General features: G+C 35.0%; 1 protein-coding gene across 20 annotated transcripts in view; it reads right to left on the bottom strand.

Moving 5' to 3' along the window:
- The window catches only part of SCAPER (S-phase cyclin A associated protein in the ER), a 553621-nt gene that overhangs the window by 406659 nt on the left and 125436 nt on the right, over positions 1–21526 (bottom strand). For 16 of the 20 annotated variants that reach the window (XM_017960807.3, XM_021940762.2, XM_031668454.1 and 13 more), the window contains 6 exons: positions 17565–17827; positions 14428–14658; positions 9351–9521; positions 8010–8085; positions 7783–7900; positions 7407–7518 (listed from right to left, as the gene is read on the bottom strand). In XM_017960807.3, coding sequence (XP_017816296.1) covers positions 7407–7518; positions 7783–7900; positions 8010–8085; positions 9351–9521; positions 14428–14658; positions 17565–17827 — 971 coding nt within the window. The remainder of the gene's footprint in view (positions 1–7406; positions 7519–7782; positions 7901–8009; positions 8086–9350; positions 9522–14427; positions 14659–17564; positions 17828–21526) is intronic. The other 4 variants (XM_017960810.3, XM_017960815.3, XM_017960806.3 and 1 more) reach the window with 1 other exon arrangement.

Raw genomic sequence — 21526 nt, 5'->3', positions numbered from 1 at the left:
ATTTCCCTGATCATTATAGATGCCGAGGACCTTTCCATGTACCTGTTAGCCTTTTGGATTTCTCCTTTTGAGAAGTGTCTCTTTAAGTCCTTTGCCCATTTTTGAGTCAGGCTGTTTTCTTGCCATTGAGTTGTGTGAGTACTTCAAATATTTTGGATATTAATGTCTTATTTGATATATTTTTTACAAATATTTTTCTCATTCCATAGCTGTCTTTTCATTTTGATAATTTTTTCATTTGCTGTACAGGTTTTTAATTTAATTCCACATGTCTAATTTTGCTTTTGTTGCCTGTGTTTTTCTGTCATATTCAAACAATTATCACCAAGATCAATGTCAAGGTTTTTCCGAAAGTTTTCTTCTAAAAGTTGTATGGTTTCAGATCTTATGTTTAAGCCTTTAATCCATTTTGGGTTGATTTTTGTGTATGGTGTAAGATAAGCGTCCAATTTCATTCTTTTGCATATGGATACCCAGAATTCCCAATATCCTTTGTTGAAAAGATTATGCTTTCCCCATTGTAGGTTCTCAGCATCCTTGTCAAAGACCAGTTGCCCATAATTGCATAGGTTTATTTCTGGGTTTTCTATTAAGTTTCATTGGTCTGTGTGTATGTTTGTATGCTAGTGCCAAATTGTTTGATTACTATACTTTTATAACAAAATTTGAAGTTAGAAAGTATTATGACTATAGCCTTTGCTCTTCTTGCTGAAGATTACTTTCGATCTTTGGGGTCTTTTGGAGCTTCACATGAATTTTAGGACTGTTTCTCTATTTCTCTAAAAACAAATGGTTGGGGTTCTGATAGAGATTGCACTGAAACTGTAGATCACTTAAGGCTGTATGGACATTATAATAATATTAATACTTCTAATCCACGAACTCGGATGTCTATTTACTTGCTGCTTTAAATTTCTTTTTCATAAACTTATAATTTTCACTACACAAGTGATTCAACTCCCTGCTTAAGTTAATTCCTAAGTATTTTATTCTTTTTGTTGCTAATATAAGGAAAACTGTATCCTTAATTTCTCTCTCATATAGATCATAGTTAGTGTATGAAAACCCCACTGATTCCTAAGCATGTTGATTTTGTATCTCTAAACATTACTGAATTCATATATTATTTCTCCAAGTTTTCTGTGGAATCTTTAAGGTTTTCCATATTTATGATGTTATCTACAAATAGATAATTTTACTTCTTTCCCTTCCCATATAATGCATTCATTTCTTCTTCTTGCCTGACTGCTTTTCCCAGTATTTCTAGTACTACGTTGGAGAGAAATGGTAAAAGTGGGGATACTTGCCTTTTACCAAATCTTAGAGAAAAAGCTTTCAGTTTTTCCCAATTATGATGTTAACTGTGGGTTGTTCATATATGGGCTGTCTTAGTCTGTTCTGTGCTGCTATAACAGAATATCAGAAACTAGGTAATTTATTAAGAAAAGAAATGTATTTATCATATAATAGTTCTGGAGACTGGAAGTCCAATAACAAGGTGGTGGCATCTGATGAGGTTCTTCTTATGAAATCAACCCGAGGAAAGCAACAGGATAAGAGAGGGCAAAGGGTGGCAGGGGCACTATGGGGAGCTGAATCCAACCTTTTATAAGGCACCCACTCCTGCAATAAGGACCCACTTCCACAATAATGGTATCAATCCATTCATAAGAGCAGAGCCAATATAACCTAATCTCCTCCTAAAGAACCCACCTCTTAATATGGTTACAATAGTAATTAAACTTCAATATGTGTTTTGGAGGGGATAAACATTAAAACAACAGCATTGGCCTATATTGTATTGAGAAAAGTTCCTTCTATACCTATTATGTTGAGAGTTTTTTTTCATGAAAGGATATTGAACTTTGTCAAGTGTTTATCCTGCATCTATTGAGATATTAGTGTTTTTTTGTCTTTCACTGTATTAATACAGTATACTGCATTTATAGATTTTAGTATATTTCACTATACTTACATTCCAGAGATAAATCCCACTCAATCATGGTATGACTGTTAATGTATTCTTGAATTTGGTTTGCTAGTATTTTAAAGAGGATTTCTGCATCTATGTTTATCTGGAATATTGGCCTGTAGTTCTCCCCTTTCTTGTGTTTCTGTCTAGATTTGGAATCAGAGTGATGCAGGTCTCATAACACAAGTTTGGGCGTTGTAAGAGACAGGAAAAACTAAATTGTTTTTCCTACTCTCACATACAACACAGTAACAATTCTCTTTTTTTTTTTTTTTTTTTTTTTTTTTTTACGAGACGGAATCTTGCTCTGTCGCCCAGGCTGGGGTGCAGTGGCGCGTTCTGGGCTCACTGCAAGCTCCGCCTCCCGGGTTCACGCCATTCTCCTGCCTCAGCCTCCCGAGTAGCTGGGACTACAGGCGCCCGCCACCTCGCCCGGCTAGTTTTTTGTATTATTTTTAGTAGAGACGGGGTTTCACTGTGTTAGCCAGGAAGGTCTCGATCTCCTGACCTATTCTCTTCACCCAGATTTTTATGGGGTTTTTCTCACACTGACCACTTCCCTGACGCCACCTAGCTGTCATATAATTCAATCCAATTCTGACATTATCTACCTGGTCCCACAGATAAGGGCTCAGTCCCACAAGACTGCCCCCACAACTTCAGATGCTAATCACAAGTCCCAAGTTCTGACCCATACTTCTGACAAACCAGCTATAAATTTGGGATTCTCACAACTGTCTCCTCAAGTTTGATTCATTTGCTAGAGTGGCCCATAGAACTCAAGGAAACACTTTTACTTACTATTGCCAATTTATTACAAAGGAACTTTTAAAGGATGCAGATAAACAGCTAGATGGAAAAGATGCCTAGGGCAAAGTGTGAAGAAGGGACATGAAACTTACATGCCCTCTCCAGGTGTGCCACCTTTCAGGTACCTCCACATGTTTAACAACCCAGAAACTCCCCAAACTCTGTTCTTGGGATTTTTAATGGAAACTTCATTACAGAGGCATGATTTATTAAATCACTGGCTTTGGCAATCAACCAAACCTGGAGGTCCAAGTTCTGGTAGCCAGCACCAATTCTGAGGCTATCCAGGACACTACCAAGAGTAGCGTCATTACAACAAAAGATGCTTCTATCACTCAGCAAAGCCCAAGACATTTAGGAACTCTGTTTCAGATGCCCTTATCACTCAAGAAATTACAAAGATCATAGAAATTATCTGTTGGGAACCAGGGTCAAAGATCACATATTGGAAAAACAATATTATCCTAGTGCTTCTATCTACCAGAGTTTTAGGAGCTCTAAGTCAGGAACCAGGGGCAGAGACCAATATAATATTTCTTATTTCACAAAAGTGTTCCCTCTTCTATTTTTCAGAAAAGTTCAAGAAAGGCTGGTACTACTTCTCCTTTAAATGTTTCATAGAATTCATCAGTGAAGTCATCTGGCCCTAGGCTTTTTTTGTTGGTTTTTTGATTGAGTAATTCAATCTCTGTATTTGTTATTGGTCTGTTTAGGCTCTTTATTTCTTCTTGATTCAGTAATGTTGGGTTGTATATTTCTAGGAATTTATCCACTTCTTCCAAGGTTATCCAATCTGGTGCCATAAATTATTGATAATAGTTCTTTATGATCCTTTTTGTTTCTCTGTTATCCATTGTAATGACTCTACTTTCGTTTCTAATTTATCTAAGTCTTTTTTTTCTTAGACTAGCTAAGAGTTTGATTTTTTTTTTATCTTTCCACAAAACCAAGCCTGTTTTTTGTTGATTTTTTCCCCATTGTTCTTCTCTTTTGCATTTAATTTTTTTGTACTCTAATCATTATTTCTTTCTATATAGTAACTTTGGGGTTAGTTTGTTTTTTCTTTTTCTAGTTCTGTGAGTTAGAAAACTAGGTTAAGTGAGATCTTTCTTCTCTTCTAATTTAGGCATGTATTACTATAATCTTCCCTCAGAGTCTTGTTTTGCTACATCTCACAAATTTTAGTGAGTTATATTTGTTTTCATTTGCTTCAAGGTATTATTTAAATTCCCCTTTATTTCCTCTTTTACCAAATAGTTGTTCAACTGTATGTTTAGTTTTCACATTTTTGCTAATTTTCCCATTTTCTGTTATTGATTTCTAGATTCATTCCACCATGGTCTAAAAGATATTGGTATGATTTCCATCTTCTTAAATTTCTAAATACTAGTGTTGTGACCTAACACATGATCTATTCTGAAGAATGTTTCATGTGCACTTGAGAAGAATGAGTATTCTGCTGATTTGGAGGTAGAAAATCCTGTATATATTTCTTAGGTACATTTAGTGTACAGTGTTGTAAGTCAGGTGTTTCATTATTGATTTTCTACCTGAATGTTCCATCCATTATTGACAGTGGAACACTGAAGTCTCCTACTATTATTTTATTGCTACCATTTTCTCCCTTCAGATTTGTATTTGTTTTATATATTCATAAGATTGCTGGGTGCAAATATATTTAAATTGTTGTATCCTTCTGTTAAACTGACTCTTTTGTCATTATTTAATGGCCTTCTTCCTCTCTAGGGACAGTTCTTGTCCTAAAGTCTGTTTTGTCTAAGTTTAGCCACTTCTGCTCTCTTTTGGTTATAATTTACATGGAATAAGATATTCCTTCGTGTTCAGCCAAGTCTGTTCAAAGCAGCATATGGTTGGGTATTTTTTCTTTAATTCATTGAGTCACTCTATGCCCTTTGATTGGGGAGTTTAATCCATTTATACTTGAAGTAATTATTAACAGTAAGTACAGATTTATTACTGCCATTTTGCTACTTATTTTCTGCTTGTTTTGCAGGCTTTTGTTCCTTACTCTATTGCTGTCTTCATTTGTTATTTGATTGTGGGGTTTTTTTTTCTAATGGTTTGGTTTGATTTCTCTTTAGCATTTGTGTATTTACAATAGGTTTGCCTTTGTGGTTACAATTGTCTACTTTAATTTGGTAACAACGTAAATTCAATGGCCTACAAAACTCTACACTTTTACCTACCCGTACACTATGTGTTTTTGAAGTCAGAGTTTACTACTTTTCATACTGTAAATCCAATATCAATTTTCTGTCATTATACTTATTTTTAATACCTTTTTGTCTTTTAAGTCCTCTCCCCCACCCTACCTTAGTAACAGGATGCTGCTCTGTTTCCCAGGCTGCAGTGCAATGGGGCAATCCTAGCTCACTGCAGCCTCAAACTCCCAGGTTCAAGTGATCCTTCTGCCTCGGTTTCACAGGTAGCTGAGACTACAGGTGCCTACCACCATAACTGATAATTTTTTTGTTCTTCCTTCTTTTTGTAGAGATGAGGTCTTGCTACATTGTTCAGGCTGGTGTGAGACACCTGGCCTCATGTGATCTTCCCACCTCAGCCTCCTAAAGCAGTGGGATTACGAGTGTGAGTCACCACACCCAGCCTTCTTTAAAGTTTTATATTGGGGTTGCAGTTATTTCTGTACCACCCTTAACAGTATTATGTTATTCTATATTTGACTGTACATTTACCCCTGAGCTTTACATACTTTCTTTCATACATTTTTACATTGGTGTTTATCATTTTTCTATTCCATTTTAAGAACTCCATTAGCATTTCTTCTCAGGCAAGCCTAGTGATGACAAACTCCATCAATTTTCATGTGTCTGGGAAAGACTTTATCTCCTTTCATTTTTAAGGATAGCTTTCCAGGGTATAATAATCATGGCCGGTCAGGTTTCCCCCTCCCCTCCCCCCACCCAGTACTTTGAATATATCATCCCATTATCTCCTAGCCTGGAATATACATGTTGAGAAATTCACTGATCATTTCACGGGGGTAGAGGCCGGCTTCCCTTGTATGAGATGAGTTGCCTTTCTCAGGCAGCTTTCAAAATTCTATCTTTGAGTTTTGACAATTATAATAAGTCTTGATGTAGACTTCTTTAACTGTTGGGTTCTGTGAGCTTGAGTCTGGATATCTCTTTTGCTCTCCATATTTAGGAAGTTTTGGGTTATTTCTTTTAAAAAAGAAAAAAGCTTTCTGCCTGCTTCTCTTCAATCCCTATAATGCATATATTCATTCAATTCTAGTGTCCCATAAGTTCCAGAGACTTTCTTCATTTTTTTCATTCTTTCTTTCCTCTTACTGGGTAATTCCAAATGACCTGTTTTCAAGTTCTCTTGATTCTTTCTTCTGCTTCACTAAGTCTGCTGCTGAAGCTCTCTACTGCACTTTCTAGTTTCTTCAGCATATTTTTCACCTCTAGAATTTCTGTTTGGTTCTTTCTCATGGCCTCACTTTCTTGATGTTCTCATTTTGTTTTTATGTTGTTTTCCTGATTTTGTTACATTATTTATCTGTGTTCTCTTACAGTTCACTGACCTTCAACAGTTATTTTGAATATTTTATCAGGGACTTCATGGATCTTCATTTGTTTGGATTGCTTGCTGGATATTTATTGTATTCTCTTGGTGGTGTCAAGTTTTCCTGATTTTTCATGTTCCTTGTATCCTTGCATTGCTGTCTGTGCACTTAAAGAAGTAGTCACATTCTCCAGTCTTTATGGACTGGCTTCAGAAAGGATAGCCAATTACTCAGATGGGAGCACTGCCTTGGGGGGAATGCAGGAGTATATTATTGCACTAAGCCTAGTGGCACACAGAGTGCCAAAGTGCAGGCAAGTACAACAACTCCTGGTTTATATGTATGCACTGGCGTGGCAGCTCAGGGAGCTACAGTTGGCAATATCAGTAACAGGGCAGTCCTCAGCTCCAAAAGCTACAGGGTGTAGGCAGTGGCTGCCAGCAGCACCTCTGTGTTAAGAAGGGAGCACCCCCGGGTAGGTGGGAGCCAAGGCAGGTGGTGGCAGAGGCCAGGTGGAGTTTGGTTGCAGGCATACATGTGGCAGTGGGGGCCATGGCCAGCTGTGGCCATGTGTGTGCATGGCTATTTGGCCCGCTGCATATGGACATGGATTGACAACAACTGTGGGACAGGGCGGTAGCTTGCATTCCTGCAGCTGAAGGGGTTGGCTGCAGACATATAAACAGAAGTAAAAACCAGAGCCAAGAGCAAGGACCAGGGCTGGCCATGGGCAAACACACTACAAACTGATAGTCTTAGGCTCCAAATTGTCTACCAGGTCATTCTACTCTTTAGACAAACCTCTCCAAGGAAACCCTCCAATGAAAATGGCAAAAGACAAGTAGAGCTTTAATAATCCATGCTAACCCTGCAAAATATCAATTTACTAGATAATTTGAAAATGATGATTTGTTTATAGTTAACCTTCTTGGATTCAATAGATTAAAATGCCTTTGTTTCCTAGCAAATCTAATTATTTTATGGTTATTTTAGCTTCTCTCAGACCAGAAGTAGAGTTGAAAATAAGCCCACTAACTTCAGACTATCATAATTTCCTAAAAAATAAAAACTCACCCTTTCTAACAATTTCTGAAGCTTTAATGTTTTCTCTTCACGTAACTTTTCCCTTAGCTGCTGTGCTTTCATTTGTTTTTCTTCATGTTTCTTCTTAGATTCTGCAATTGTTCTATTAATACAAACAAATGGACAAGAGACATGAAATGTTTACATGATAAGGCCAGAAAAAGTGTTCTTTAGACTTCATAGTTCTTAAAGTATGCAAAACTAATTTTGGCCCAACACTTCAGGAAAGCTTTGTTACTTTTCAATGGATCTGAAACTGTCCTGAAGTAATGTGCCCAAAAATGCCATGTAGCATTTTTATTTAACAATCAAGAGTGGCTAGTTTTCTTCCTGTGAACCACTTCAAATTAATTTTCAAATGCCAGACCTTTTACGAGAGGGTGAAGAAAGTTTTTCATGCATGTGAATTCCATGCCCTGGAGGTCTAGCAGGTTCTTCTTCTACAATGTCCCCCCAGGATGTATTTTGGCGCCAAGACTCACGAGCTGTTTAGAAAAAAATACTATCATTGTTTAACCACATAGGTCTATAAAACATTTGAGAACAAACTTTTGAACACTGTACTAACACAGCCAATATGCATATACACAATACCTTCATAGTCTGCAAGGACATCGTTCCAGTCCATGGACATACCACAGAAAGATACACTCCCACTGCCCATGCTGGCCTAAAATGTAATAAGGGAAGCTGAAAATCAAATCTTTGAACACAATTACAACTTTAGAAAATGAACCACACATGAAAATTTCCTACCTATTGTTAATATATTCCATTTAACCAACAGTTAAAAACCAGGAAAACGGTATCTACCAGTACACTCATAATAATTACCAAGTTAAAATACACAGCCTATTCATATTAAGAGCCTAGCAGCCATTAACAGCAGAGACAAATGAAGTAAATTTAAGAAATATACTGGTCTTATCCTATTACTACATAAATGCTAACATATACAGACCAAATACTGAAGAACTGAAGATTGTTTGGCATTAAAATTTAATAAACCAATATGTAAAACATTTAAAGTTATTTTATTCTTTAACAAATTCCCATCATTAACATATATATCCTAAGCACTTAGTAAAGGAAGGTAGTGTATCATTTGCTCATTTATTTATTTATTTATTTATTTTTGAGATTGAGTCTCACTCTGTGGCCCAGGCTGGAGTGCAGTGGCATGATCTCAGCTCACTGCAACCTCCACCTCCCGGGTTCTAACTATTCTCCTGCCTCAGCCTCCCGAGTAGCTGGGACTACAGGAGCCTGCCACCACACCCGGCTAATTTTTGTATTTTTAATAGAGGCGGGGTTTCATCATATTGGCCAGGCTGGTCGCAAACTCCTGACCTTGTGATCCACCAGACTCGGCCTCCCAAAGTGCTGGGATTACAGGCGTGAGCCACCATGCCCAGCCTACTTTTTGCTAATAGAATACAAAAGTAAAATACCTTAGCTTTGTCTTCACTCTCTATAAATTATAATTAGAGTAATGTTGAGTTCTTACTTTATGTCAGACTCAATTTTTTAACTGTTTTTAATAGAGCGGGGTTTTGCTATGTTGCCCAGGCTGGTCTCGAACTCCTGTCCTCAAGCAATCCTACTGCCTTGACCTCCCAAAGTGCTGAGATTACAGGCATACAGCACCACGACTGGCCTAGACTCAATTTCTTGACTGGTAAAATCACAATAACAACTTCTAATTTGTCAACTGTATCATATATGAAAATACTTAGTAATGGTAAAGTGCTAACAAAAGATTTGCTATTGTTTATTATGTAAGTCTAAATCATCCTGAGAATAATAGTTATGATTACTGAACATGATTTTTAAGTAACTAATTTTAAATAGGACTAGATGGACTCCAAGTCTTTCTGGCCCAGATAATTTTGTTTCTAAATATAAATTTTGAATAGTTATGTTAAAAAGTCTCACAGAAAAATCACTGTCGTTGTCAGTTTCAATGTTAATATCATTGTTTTCTTCAGCTTCAATTTCTCTAGTTAACTGTTCTTCTTCAGCAATAGCACTAGCAATGGCTTCTTCATTGGCCTTTTCTAGACGATCTGCTAGCTCTTCTTTTTTAGCAAGGACTTCTGCCATGGACTATAAAGTTAAAAACACATAAACAAAAAGAAAAATCATCACTTGACTGGAAAGTAATCATTTTTTATGTTATAACATGAACTCAACAGTATACATAAAATTGTACTGATCTAGAACCATAAAAGGTGGGGTTCTATATAGGCTCATCCACTTACTAGCTGTGTGCCTTAGAAGCTTCTAAAAACCAAGAACCTACTTGGTATTCCATAAAATGGAACAATAATCAATGATTTGCCTTATTTACCAGACAGCTATGTATGAGAAACTGTGAAGTTATTTATTTAACAGGTATTATTAATGACAAAGTGTGAATTTCATTTAAGTGCCAAAATTTAAAACAATTATAGATTGAATACACTCATTAAATGTAAAATCAAAATAGTATACTATAATGGGAACATGGAAAGAATATATGCTATACTGGTGATGATGCTTTCTGAACATATATACACCTAACTTTAAAAAATGCATTATAAATAATAAAAACACATGAAATTCATTAATTAATAAATCCTCATGAGAAGCTAAAAATGTATACTAGAAACCCTAAATCAAACACTGAAATAACAAAAAACGTGTGGTTAATAAGCCATCAAAGGTGATAAAATAAAATTATTAAAAAATTAAAAATAGAAGGAAGAACACAAGTCAAAGAGAAAACAAATAGTAAAATGGTGGATTTAAACAAACTATATCAATAATTATATTACATGTAAATGTAACATGTAATAGGCAGAGATTATCAAATTAGATAAAAAATAAGACTGAACTATATGTTTCCTAGAAGAAAATAAACAGATTACAAATAAAAGATCTATGCTAATTAAAAGAGAGCTGAAATATTAATATCAGACACAGATTTCAGAGCAAAAAATATCACGAGGAATAAAGAAGACCATTTTATAATAAATAAAAGGGTCAATCCATCAAGACAACAAAACAATACTAAATGTTTATAGACATAGCAGAACTTCAAAATATATAAGGTAAAAACTTATTGAAATGCAAAAAAAATAAACCTAATGAGAATGTAAAATGATGCAACCAATTTGGAAAGCAGTCTGACAGTTGCTCAAAGAGTTAAACATAGAGTTCATATAACCCAACAGTTCCACTCCTACACATATATCCAGGAGAAATAAAAAATGTGCCCACACAAAAACTTTTATGCAAATACTTAAAGCAGTGCTATTCATAATAGCACAGTGGAAACAACCTAAATGTCCATCAACTGATGAATAAATAAAATGTGGTATATTCATTCAGTGGACTATACTATTTGATCACAAAAAAGAACGAAGTACTGAGACAAACTAAGATATGAATGAATCTCTAAAACATGCTAAGAAGCTAGTCACAAATAACCGTATATTGCATTTCATTTCTATGAAATGTCTAAAATAGGCAAAATTATATATGGAGAAAGCAGTGTAGTGGTTGTCTATGGCATGTGTGGGTGGAGTGAAAGGGAGTAACTGCCCATGGGCACTGGGTTTCCTTTTCAGAGTGATGAAAGAGTTCTAAAGCTGATTATGGTGATGGTTGTACAACTCTGTGAATATACTAAAAAACAACAGTAAACTTGAAACAGATGGATTGTATTATATGTAAATTATTATCTCAATAAAGTTGTTACAAAAGAAATAGATCCACAGTTACAGTCAGTGATCTCAGTACCCCTCTCTCAACTGACAGAAAAAGTAAACAAAAAACTAGTAAGGATATAGAAGACCTGAACAATACTACCAACAAAATTGATCTAAGTATTTTCTCAAAAGAAATAAAAACATATGTTCACACAAAGATATATACAAAAACGTTCGTGGCATCTTTATTCATTTAAAAAAAGATGTAATTCAAATGTCTCTGGGCAAGTGAATGAACAAACATTGTGTTACATGCATATAACAGAATACTAGCAAAGTCAATTAACAGAATGAAGTATTAATACACACAGCTACATGGATAAATCTCAAAATAAGTATGTTGAGTGAAAGAAACCAAGCAAAGCTTACACAACTCAATTTATATAAAACTGTCATCACAGTGAACAGGCAACCTACAGAAAGGAGAAAATTTTTGCAATCTACCCATCTGACAAAGCGTTAATATTCAGGATCTATAAAGAACTTAAACATATTTACAAGAAAAAAAAACAAACAACCCGGCCGGGTGCGGTGGCTCATGCCTGTAATCCCAGCACTTTGGGAGGCCAAGGCAGGCGGATCACGAGGTCAGGAGATTGAGACCATCCTGATTAATACGGTGAAAACCCATCTCTACTAAAAAATACAAAAAATTAGCCAAGCGTGGTGGCGGGCGCCTGTAGTCCCAGTTACTCGGGAGGCTGAGGCAGGAGAATGGTGTGAACCCAGGAGATGGAGTCAGAAAGAGCCAAGATCATGCCCCACTATAATTCCGAAAGCCTGGGTGACAGAGCAAAGACCACAAGAAAGAGAGGAGAGGAGAGGAGAGAGGAGAGGAGAGAGGAGAGGAGAGAGGAGAGGGGAGAGGAGAGAGGGAGAGGAGGAGAGGAGAGAGGAGAGGAGAGGGAGGAGAGAGAGGGAGAGGAGAGAGGAGAGAGGAGAGAGGAGAGAGGAGAGAGAGAGGAGAGGAGAGGAGAGGAGAGAGAGAGGAGAGGGAGGAGAGAAAGAGACCGGGGAGAGAGAGAGAGAGAAAGGAAGGAAGGAAGGAAGGAAGGAAGGAAGGAAGGAAGGAAGGAAGGAAGGGAAGGAAGGAAGGGAAGGAAGGGAGGAGGGAAAGGAATGGAATGAATAAAAATATGGAACAGACAAAGAAGATGGAACAGAAAATAAATGAATAACACTGAATGAGAAATGGAATGAAAACAATGATACCACGGACACACCAGTTAGAATGGTGACTGGCTAAAACCTCAGGAACAAAGACGGAGAGGATGGAGAAATAGGAATGTTTACTGTTGCAAAAATTAGTTCAACCATTGTAGACAGTGTGGTGATTCCTTAAGGATCTAGAACTAGAAATACCATTTGACCCAGCAATCCCATTACTGGGCATATACCCGAAGGATTATAAATCATGCTACTATAAAGACATACGCACACATATGTTTATTGTGGCACTATTCACAATAGCGAAGACTTAGAACCAACTCAAATGTCCATCAATGATAGACTGGATTAACAAAATGTGGCACATATATACCATTGAATACTCTGCAGCCATAAAAAAAGATGAGTTCATGCCCTTTGTAGGGACACGGATGAAGCTGGAAACCATCATTCTAAGCAAACTATCACAAGGACAGAAAACCAAACACTGCATGTTCTCACTCATAGGTGGGAGCTGAACAATGAGAACACATGGACACAGAGCAAGGAGTATCACATACTGGGGCTGAGGGTGGGGGGCTGGGGGAGTGATAGCATTAGGAAAAATACCTAATGTAAATCACAAGTTGATGGGTGCAGCAAACCAACATGGCACATGTATACCTATGTAACAAACCCGTACGTTGTCCACATGTACCCTACAACTTACAGTATAATTTTTAAAAAAGAAAGAAAGAAAAGAAAAAACAGTTGTCTCATCACTACAGGAATTCTCTGTAACTCTCCACTGGAAACTAAACATTAAGGTGCTTATCACCTTATCACCTTTGGTTTGTCAAAACAAAACAAAAAGTATTCTTAAGATCTCTAAGAATACACTAATATTCACATTAAAGCAGAACTTATTTTCTTTTAAGTATGCAAGTTTGACCCTCAAAATAACCAAAAGGTTTTACGACTCTGCAAGTTTATATATGTGATGGAAATAAAAACAATGAGGTTAAGAATTTTTAATTCTTTCCTGCTTATTTAAGTATGGGGGATAGATTTCCTCTTTTAAAATTTGATTCTACAGAATCAAACTGCAAAATATACAATTTGATATACAACTACTAAAACAAATGACCAAATTCCACCCCATACAAAAAACTCACTACTTATTTGACCATAATTATGTTCAACATTTAGAAATGTTCATTACTAAAAGACACAAGATGAAAATCAATTGTTCTACCTTATTAAAAGAATCTAAACATTTGTTTTTTATATTACTATAACTTTTATTTTCCTTTTTACCCTTAAACAACCCATATCAAGTTTCATCTCTATTGCTATTATCCCTATGAAATGTATAATTTTACCTAATACCATGTGTTGTTAAGATCTTTCAGTATAAGGCATCAAATTTTAGAAGAAATTATAGTGCACAGCAGCCTTTAAAAAATAAAAATTAAGTAATTTTTCACAGCTTTTTATATGTGCCTATTTCTTTGGAAAGTTAGTTTTTAAACAAAGTTAGCATGATTTATTCCGGATTATCCCCAGGTCAAGTATCTTAATACTAAAATGAGCAAAAGGAAGAGATGGGTAGAAATATGTTGTCATCCAAAACCATAAATCTATAAATAATCACAAATCAATGCATTTTTAGAGATTCTGGAATAGGGATGATAAATAAATCTCATCTCAAAGACGAACTCCAAGCAAATGGTAGTGGCTGTCTAAAGTACTCTGTTAAGAAAGTTTTTAAAACTATGTCTAGCAGACACCATTTCCCATCTATCGGAATGCTAGATGTAGCATGAAAGACTTTATTGTTACTAGTTTAGATTCTTAACTCTGGGCTAAAGAGCATTTGATCAAATCACACACAAACCAAATGATTTTGAACAAGTCACTTAACTCTCAACAGTCTCACTTTCTTCCTCTAAAAAACAAGAATCTTAACTATATCAAAAGTTTACCATAAGAATAAAATGTTAAAATGAAATAACATATATAAAAATGCTTTAAAAAGTATAAATCATACAAGTTATTATTATTGGGGTTTATGCCTCTTAAATATACTCAGAATTCTGATAAGTTGTTCTTACCAAGTTAGCAGCACTCACATTTGAAATATCTGAAGGGTCCATTTCATTTTCTATCCTTGCTTTCTCTGCTGGAAATTTTTCTTCATTTACTTGTAAAGGAGGTGTACCAGCTTGCAGCATAACTGAAACACACTCTGTATCAATGTGGACAGCAGGTATTTCAGAAGTTCGAACATAATTGTCTTGAATACTGCCAGAATTCTTCACATCATCCAATGTACTCACTGTGAACTAACAAAACGTAGAGAATGAATCAGAGATAATTTAAAAATACAAACTATTCCACTCTAGAAGAAGAGATGATTTTGCTTAACCTATGAAGAGGTACTTGATTGGATGACAGAAAATTTACTCATCTCTTTTGCATGTTTCAAGTGTAACAAAAGGACAGGGACCATTAAACACAAATTTTACTTGCATGCCTACTACGTACTGGGCACTGTCGAAAGTTTTCTAAGAAATTAAGCAATTTATATTGTAATTTTCTTGTAGTAGGCCAATTTGTGATGAGTATTTTATGTCCTTTGCAAAAGAAATCTAGTCACAAGTATGAGGCATTCACTGTATTATACTCATACAACCAAAAGTATTACATAGTCTTTTGCAAAGACTGTCTAATATCGAATGAGGACATGCAGCACTTTTGAAAAAATCCTGAAACCAATTTTTACAAAAATATATTCGGAGGGCATTTTACAAAAAAAATATTTATATTATTCTCTTCAGATAATACTAACATGATCTCAAAGTATCTTTGTTAAAAATTCATATGGTACATGAACCCAATTCTCAGATCTGAAAGAGAAAAGCATGACCTAAGGGTGAAGATTGAAAGCATGTAGTGTCTCGTTATGACATTCATACACCTTAGATTTAGATATCTTCCCTATTCCCCTTTAGGAATATTTAATAACAAACCAACAGAAATGTAAATACAATATAAAAAAACAAATACTGGCGTAGGCTAAATACACATCCATTTTTTTAAAACCTTTCAATTTAGTAGAGTCAAGCCTTTATTTTTACTTTGGACAGAGAAGAGAAAGAACAGTACTGTGTTTTCCAATGATACTCCAAGTCAAAGAACTAAAATCTAAAATTATGAATTTAAAACTCACATCACTTCTTAAATAAACATTAGATAAACACTGCAGTGGCCATAAACCTCCCCCCAGTTTGATAAATTATTTATACAAATATCAAACTTGGCTAAGTCTCGTAAACTACTTTAAAAATTCTACTATTAGTCCGAACTTAAAGTGTCCCAAAGTGTTGATTTTAGCATAAGCATTATTTAAATTACATAACATTGTTTATATTGCTATCAACATTATTTATATGTTAGTCGCCATGGTTTATAATCTTCTTGGCAATATTTATATTAGCATTAGTTATGTGTACACTACTCAATCCCACCTATTAAAAAACTCAGTATCATTTATATAACAAAATCAAAGCTAAACTATGAAGTAAAGACATTAATATGCTAATTCCATCTTTCGAATGACAGTGGAGAAAACAAATATCACCAACTTGGCTGCCATCAGCAGTGAACTTTTATACTGAAAAATTTTAGCAACAGTTTTACTTGTTGAAAAGTTCTATGTACAGATTATTCCTGAAATCTCAATAGCATATAGGTTTATTTACTACACACAACTGCATAATTTTTAGACTAAGTTATATTTTTTAGCTAAATACAGCAAAAATGCTGTTTGTTAAGTATTATAAAAAGTAGTTTATTCACTAAGTATCTCTAAAGTAGCTTACAACACTAAAGAGTTTCTTAAAGTTACATCAAACAAATGTATACCAACTAACTCCTATGCATTTAGGACTCTTCCATATTGTGAGAAATTAAAAAGCACATAAAATACTGCCCAAAAAGGAATTTGCAATCTCACACAGGCATAAAACCAATACACATTAAAGAGTTTATAGATCAGAAACAATGTTAAGAGTCATTCTCATCAGTAAAGGAAGATAAGGAATTTGAGGAGCATTTCCAGTTGAAAAAAATCCTACAGGTAAAAAGAGAAAGAATTTCAAAAAGCAGATATTATTCTGGACCAAAAACATTACAACCATTTTACAACTGATCTATTTAGTTCCTGTAGTATGATATTTTAAAAAAAGCTCCTGTATTTTATTAGTCATTTTACATCAAATTACACCAACGGAACATCAACCTTCATATAAACAAATACCTAAAAGTATAAACTAGTACATCAAATAGGTAAAATAAACATCAACTCAACTCACAGAAGAAATACTGGGAATATTAACTTTAAGGAATTATATTAAATATTATCAGCAAATTACACTCAATTTTCAGTAAGTAGAATAAGTTCAAATTTTAACACGGCAAATGAGGCACAAAGACATCACCTTAACCAAGTACTCAAAGTTAATAACAAACCTAGCCAAATTGATATCACATGCCTCTAGATGTGACACTAAGGACAATCACTTTATTCCTATCAAAAATGCGTAAGCTAAATTGAACAATGTTCAATTTGAACATTGTTCAAACAGTGAACAAAGGACAATGTACAAAAAAAAACCTACAATGTATTCTTCAAAACGATTAATGTCATGAAAGACAAACAGGCTGAGAAACTATATCCAATGAAAAATATTAAAGAAACATATCAAACGAACTGAGTAATTCCACATTGGATCCTGGAGGACATTCTATTTTTAAAAAATTATTGGGAAATCTAAAAAACTTTAAATATAGACTATAAATTAAATAATACATATATATCAAATTCTCTGAATTTTATAATTGTAATGTGGTTATATAAATTTATTTGTTCTTTGGAGATCCATGCTCTAGGATTTAAAGGTGAATGCTTATGATGTTTGCACATCACTCTCAAATGTTAAAGCATTTAACATGTGTGTATAATATGTAACAAGAGAAAAGAAAAAAATGTGGTAAATATTAATTTGTGAATGTGCGTGAATGGTATGGGAGGATTTCATTGCTCTATTCTTGCCACTTTTCTATAGGTCTATAGACCTGAAATTTTCACAGTAAGTTAAAAAATAAAGTACAAAACTAAGACATTCCAGTACACACGTACACATACCCCTTTGAAAAAGACAGTAAAAGGATTTTCAGAATGTACTACCTGGGTTTTTTCGGCAAGAGGATGGTCACAAGAGTGTAATGAGTCTTTGGGATGAGATTCTATAGTATTAGAAGATCCATCTCCAACAAATTCACCTTTCTGTATGCTTTCATCAGGTAAAAGACATACATTTTCTTTATCACTATCATCCTTTGATCTTGCAGCTTCTGTTGCCAATGAAACTTTTGGCAACACTGCTATTGATCGAGAACGAATAGGCCTTCCTCTCTGAACAGTCTCCCATCCTTCAGCATCTTTCCGTTCTATGCAATTAAAGCAAAAAACAAATCAAGATTTATTTAGATGATAAAAATATTTGGAAACTCATAGAATAAAGACATTTCCAATTTAATTCCCAACAAATAATATACAAACATGACAGTATTGTACAAAATGTATATTTGTATATACATATTTAAATAAATGTGTGTATAATTATCCCTACTTCACAAATGACAAAACTGAAATTCAGATTAAGGCTGACCTAATGTCAGATAGTCAGTGAGTAATAATAAATATTTAAATAGTGAATACTATGTGTGAGCACTGTTTTAAGTGCTTTATATATAGTATCTCTTTTAATCTTCACAATAATAAGATCAGTATTATCATACCCATTTAAGCAAGGAGGAAACTGAGACAAAGAGAAATTAAGTAATTTATCCCAGATCATGCACAGAGTAAAGGTAATGCCAAAATGCTAGTCTAGGTACATTGGTTCTGGTGTCCATCCCAATGGCTATATAAAAACTGTCTCTTCATCTTTCAGAATCCAAACATCTACCTCCAAAGTCCAAGTTCTTCCCTCTATCCCAGCACCAACAGCATACCTTGACTTAAATAAACTGTTTTTAGGATCATTAAATTATAGGATATTAATTGATAGCACCCCAGAGGATCTAGTCCAACATTTCACCACATATACATGGAAACTAAGGTCCTACGTTCAAAGCCACACACCAAAATAGCCTAAAATAAACCACAAAAAAATAGCCTAAAATAAATAAGAATCTTTATCTAAAATATGACAATGTTGAGGTATAGTGGTGCTTACAGCCCAAATTTTAAATTTTTATTGGCTGATTACAGTCTTTCGAAACTAATATAAAGAATTCTAGTTCTGGCCAAAATGAAGTAACCATTCCTTCATTTTGGGCCCTCCATCTTACAATTAAAAACCCTAGTTAAAACACATTAAGCATAGGAAGACTCTAAGAGATAGACTACAGTAGACTGCCTTAGGATTTAGGGGACTTGAAAAGCAGCAAAGTGGTGAGTTCCCTGGGTTTCCTTACTGTCTCCTATATATTCCAGACAGGATGCTGCAACAGTCTCCAAAAACATCAACAGGCAAAGACAAAATAGGCATCAAGAAATGCCTCTTTTGCCAAGACAAAGCACAGAAAAAAGGGTGGCCTAACAAAACAGAAAATCTCTTTAGCAATACCCACTCGACTACAGCCAAACACCAGTGGAACCCCTGTTCCCCATAGTTTCAGTAGGGGTAAACTAGGAGCTTAACTTCCATCTCCTACCTAACACAAATAGATGGTACTCCAATTCCCCTATCCAAATAGCATCAGCAGGGCCCAGTGGTGAACAGAGCCTCCTCTCACTAGCTCTCACCCTCACCCAATATCAGCAGGGCCCTATAGAAAGCTGAGCTTCTGCTATCACCAGCATCAAGGAGGCAGAAAAAGTAGTTGGAAGCAGATTTGTTTGACACTGGGATTCCCCCTTTCCTTTTCCTTACGTCAGTAGAACCCAGCAGGAAGCTAGGATCCCACCCCAACCTACAGCAACAAGGTGGTATGAGTCAGTCCTGCTTCCACTTCTCCCCTCCTTAGTGTGAAGGTGATCAAGCAGGGAACCGAGCTTACAAAACTAGTACGAGGAAAGGAAGTGATACAAGTCGGTTTGATACTTTTCCTGCAAAGTTATCACAAGACCAAGAACAATCTCAGAATCTGTGAGACAATATTTGAGTCTCACAGACAATACTGAAAAAGTATTGAAAAAATAATGGCTGAAAAATTCCTAAATTTAGTGAAACAGAGAAAACTATGAATTCAAGAAAGTAAGTGAATCCCAAATATGATAAACCCAAAAAAGTCCATAGTAAGACACATCATAATTAAAGCTCTCAAAACTAAAGACAAAGAAAAATCATAATTAAACCTCTGAAAACTAAACACACACAAAAAAATCTTGAAAGCAGTCAGAAGACGTATTACCTATAGAGAAACATCAATTCAAATCATAGCAGATTCCTCATCTGAAACAATGGAAGCCAAGAGGAAGTGGCACATTTAGCAAGGGACTGAAAGAACTGCCCATTGTGAATTTTATTAATATATGTGGTGAACATATCCTGCAGAATGAAAGGAAAATAAAGGCATTCACAGATAAAGGAAAAACTAAGGGAATAAATCACTAGCAAAACTACCTTTAATAAATGGCTAAAGAAAGTTCCCAAAAGAGAAATGAAATAATGAAAGAAAGTTTGAGGCCAGGCATGGTGGCGCACGCCTGTAATCCCAGCACCTTAGAGGCCGAGGTGGGTGGATTACCTGAGATCAGGAGTTCGCAACCAGCCTGACTAACATGGTGAAACCCCATCGCTACTAAATACAAAAAAATCAGCCAGGCGTGGTGGCGCATGCCTGTAATCCGAGCTACTTGGGAGGCTGAGACAGGAGAATCGCTTGTACCTGAGATGGGGAGGTTGCAGTAAGCCCAGATCACGCCATAGCACTCCAGCTTGGGCAACAAGAGCAAAACTCCATCTCAAAAAAGTATACAAATAAATAATAAAAGAAGGTTTGAAACTTCAAAAAGGAAAGAACATTGGAATGGTTAAAAATGGAAGTAAATACAGTTGCTCCTTAACTTACAATGTGGTCACTTCCTGATTAAACCCACAGTAAGTTGGAAATATAAAATCAAAAATGGATTTAATACACTTACCCTACCAAACATAACTAGCCTAGACTACCTTAAATACGCTGAGAACACTAACAACCTACAGTTGGGCAAAATCATCTAATACAAAGCTTATTTTATAATAGAGTGTTAATATAACTCACATAATTTATTGAATACTATACTGATAGTGAAAAACACTTTCAGCTGTTGGGTAAGATTGCATGGCTACTCAAAATATGGTTTCGATTGAATGCATATTGCTATCACACCATCATAAAGTTGAAAAGTCATAAGTTGGGACTCATTTGTATAATTAGCCTTCTCATGAATTTTTGGATCATCTTTCATAGTAATGCAAAATTACATCATCAATTGAGGTAGTGCTCAATGTACACAGATAAAATATTTGAGATAATGATATTTTAAAAGTAGAGACAGTTAAGGAAACTAATTAAAAGGTAAGGTTTCTAAATTTCACTCACAGTGGGGTATGCCAATATCAGTAGACTGTGATAAATCAGATAAGTATAATGTAATACCTAAAGTAACCACTAAGGAAACTATACAAATCAATATTGTTTAAAACACTATGAATAAATCAAAAGAGAATCAAAAAAATTTTCAAGTAACCCATAGACAGGCAAGAAATGCACAGCAGTTGAAAGAGAGAAAACAGAAATAATAAAATGAACAGATTTATCAATAATTAACTTAAATGTATATACACATATATACACATATACACATATATACACTTATATGTTATATATATACACACACACTTATATACGTATAGTTTAAGTATGTTTTTAAGTATTAGTTTAAGTATATTTTTAAGTATATATATATGTGTGTGGTCAAGCAGGGAGCTGAGCTTACAAAACTGGTACATAAGTATATACTTAGATATGTATATACTTAAAAATATACTTAAACTATATGTTATCTAACTCATCTAAATACAAAAACATAGGTAGGCTATAAGTAAAAGAATAGAAAAGATATACCACGCAAACATTAAGAATCAGTAGAGGGTA

Source organism: Papio anubis, chromosome 7 (genome assembly GCF_008728515.1).
Source record: "Papio anubis isolate 15944 chromosome 7, Panubis1.0, whole genome shotgun sequence".
In the NCBI taxonomy this organism is placed as follows: domain Eukaryota; kingdom Metazoa; phylum Chordata; class Mammalia; order Primates; family Cercopithecidae; genus Papio; species Papio anubis.
The sequence above is the reverse complement of the archived record's forward strand: the minus strand, read 5'-3'. Positions and strand labels throughout refer to the sequence as shown.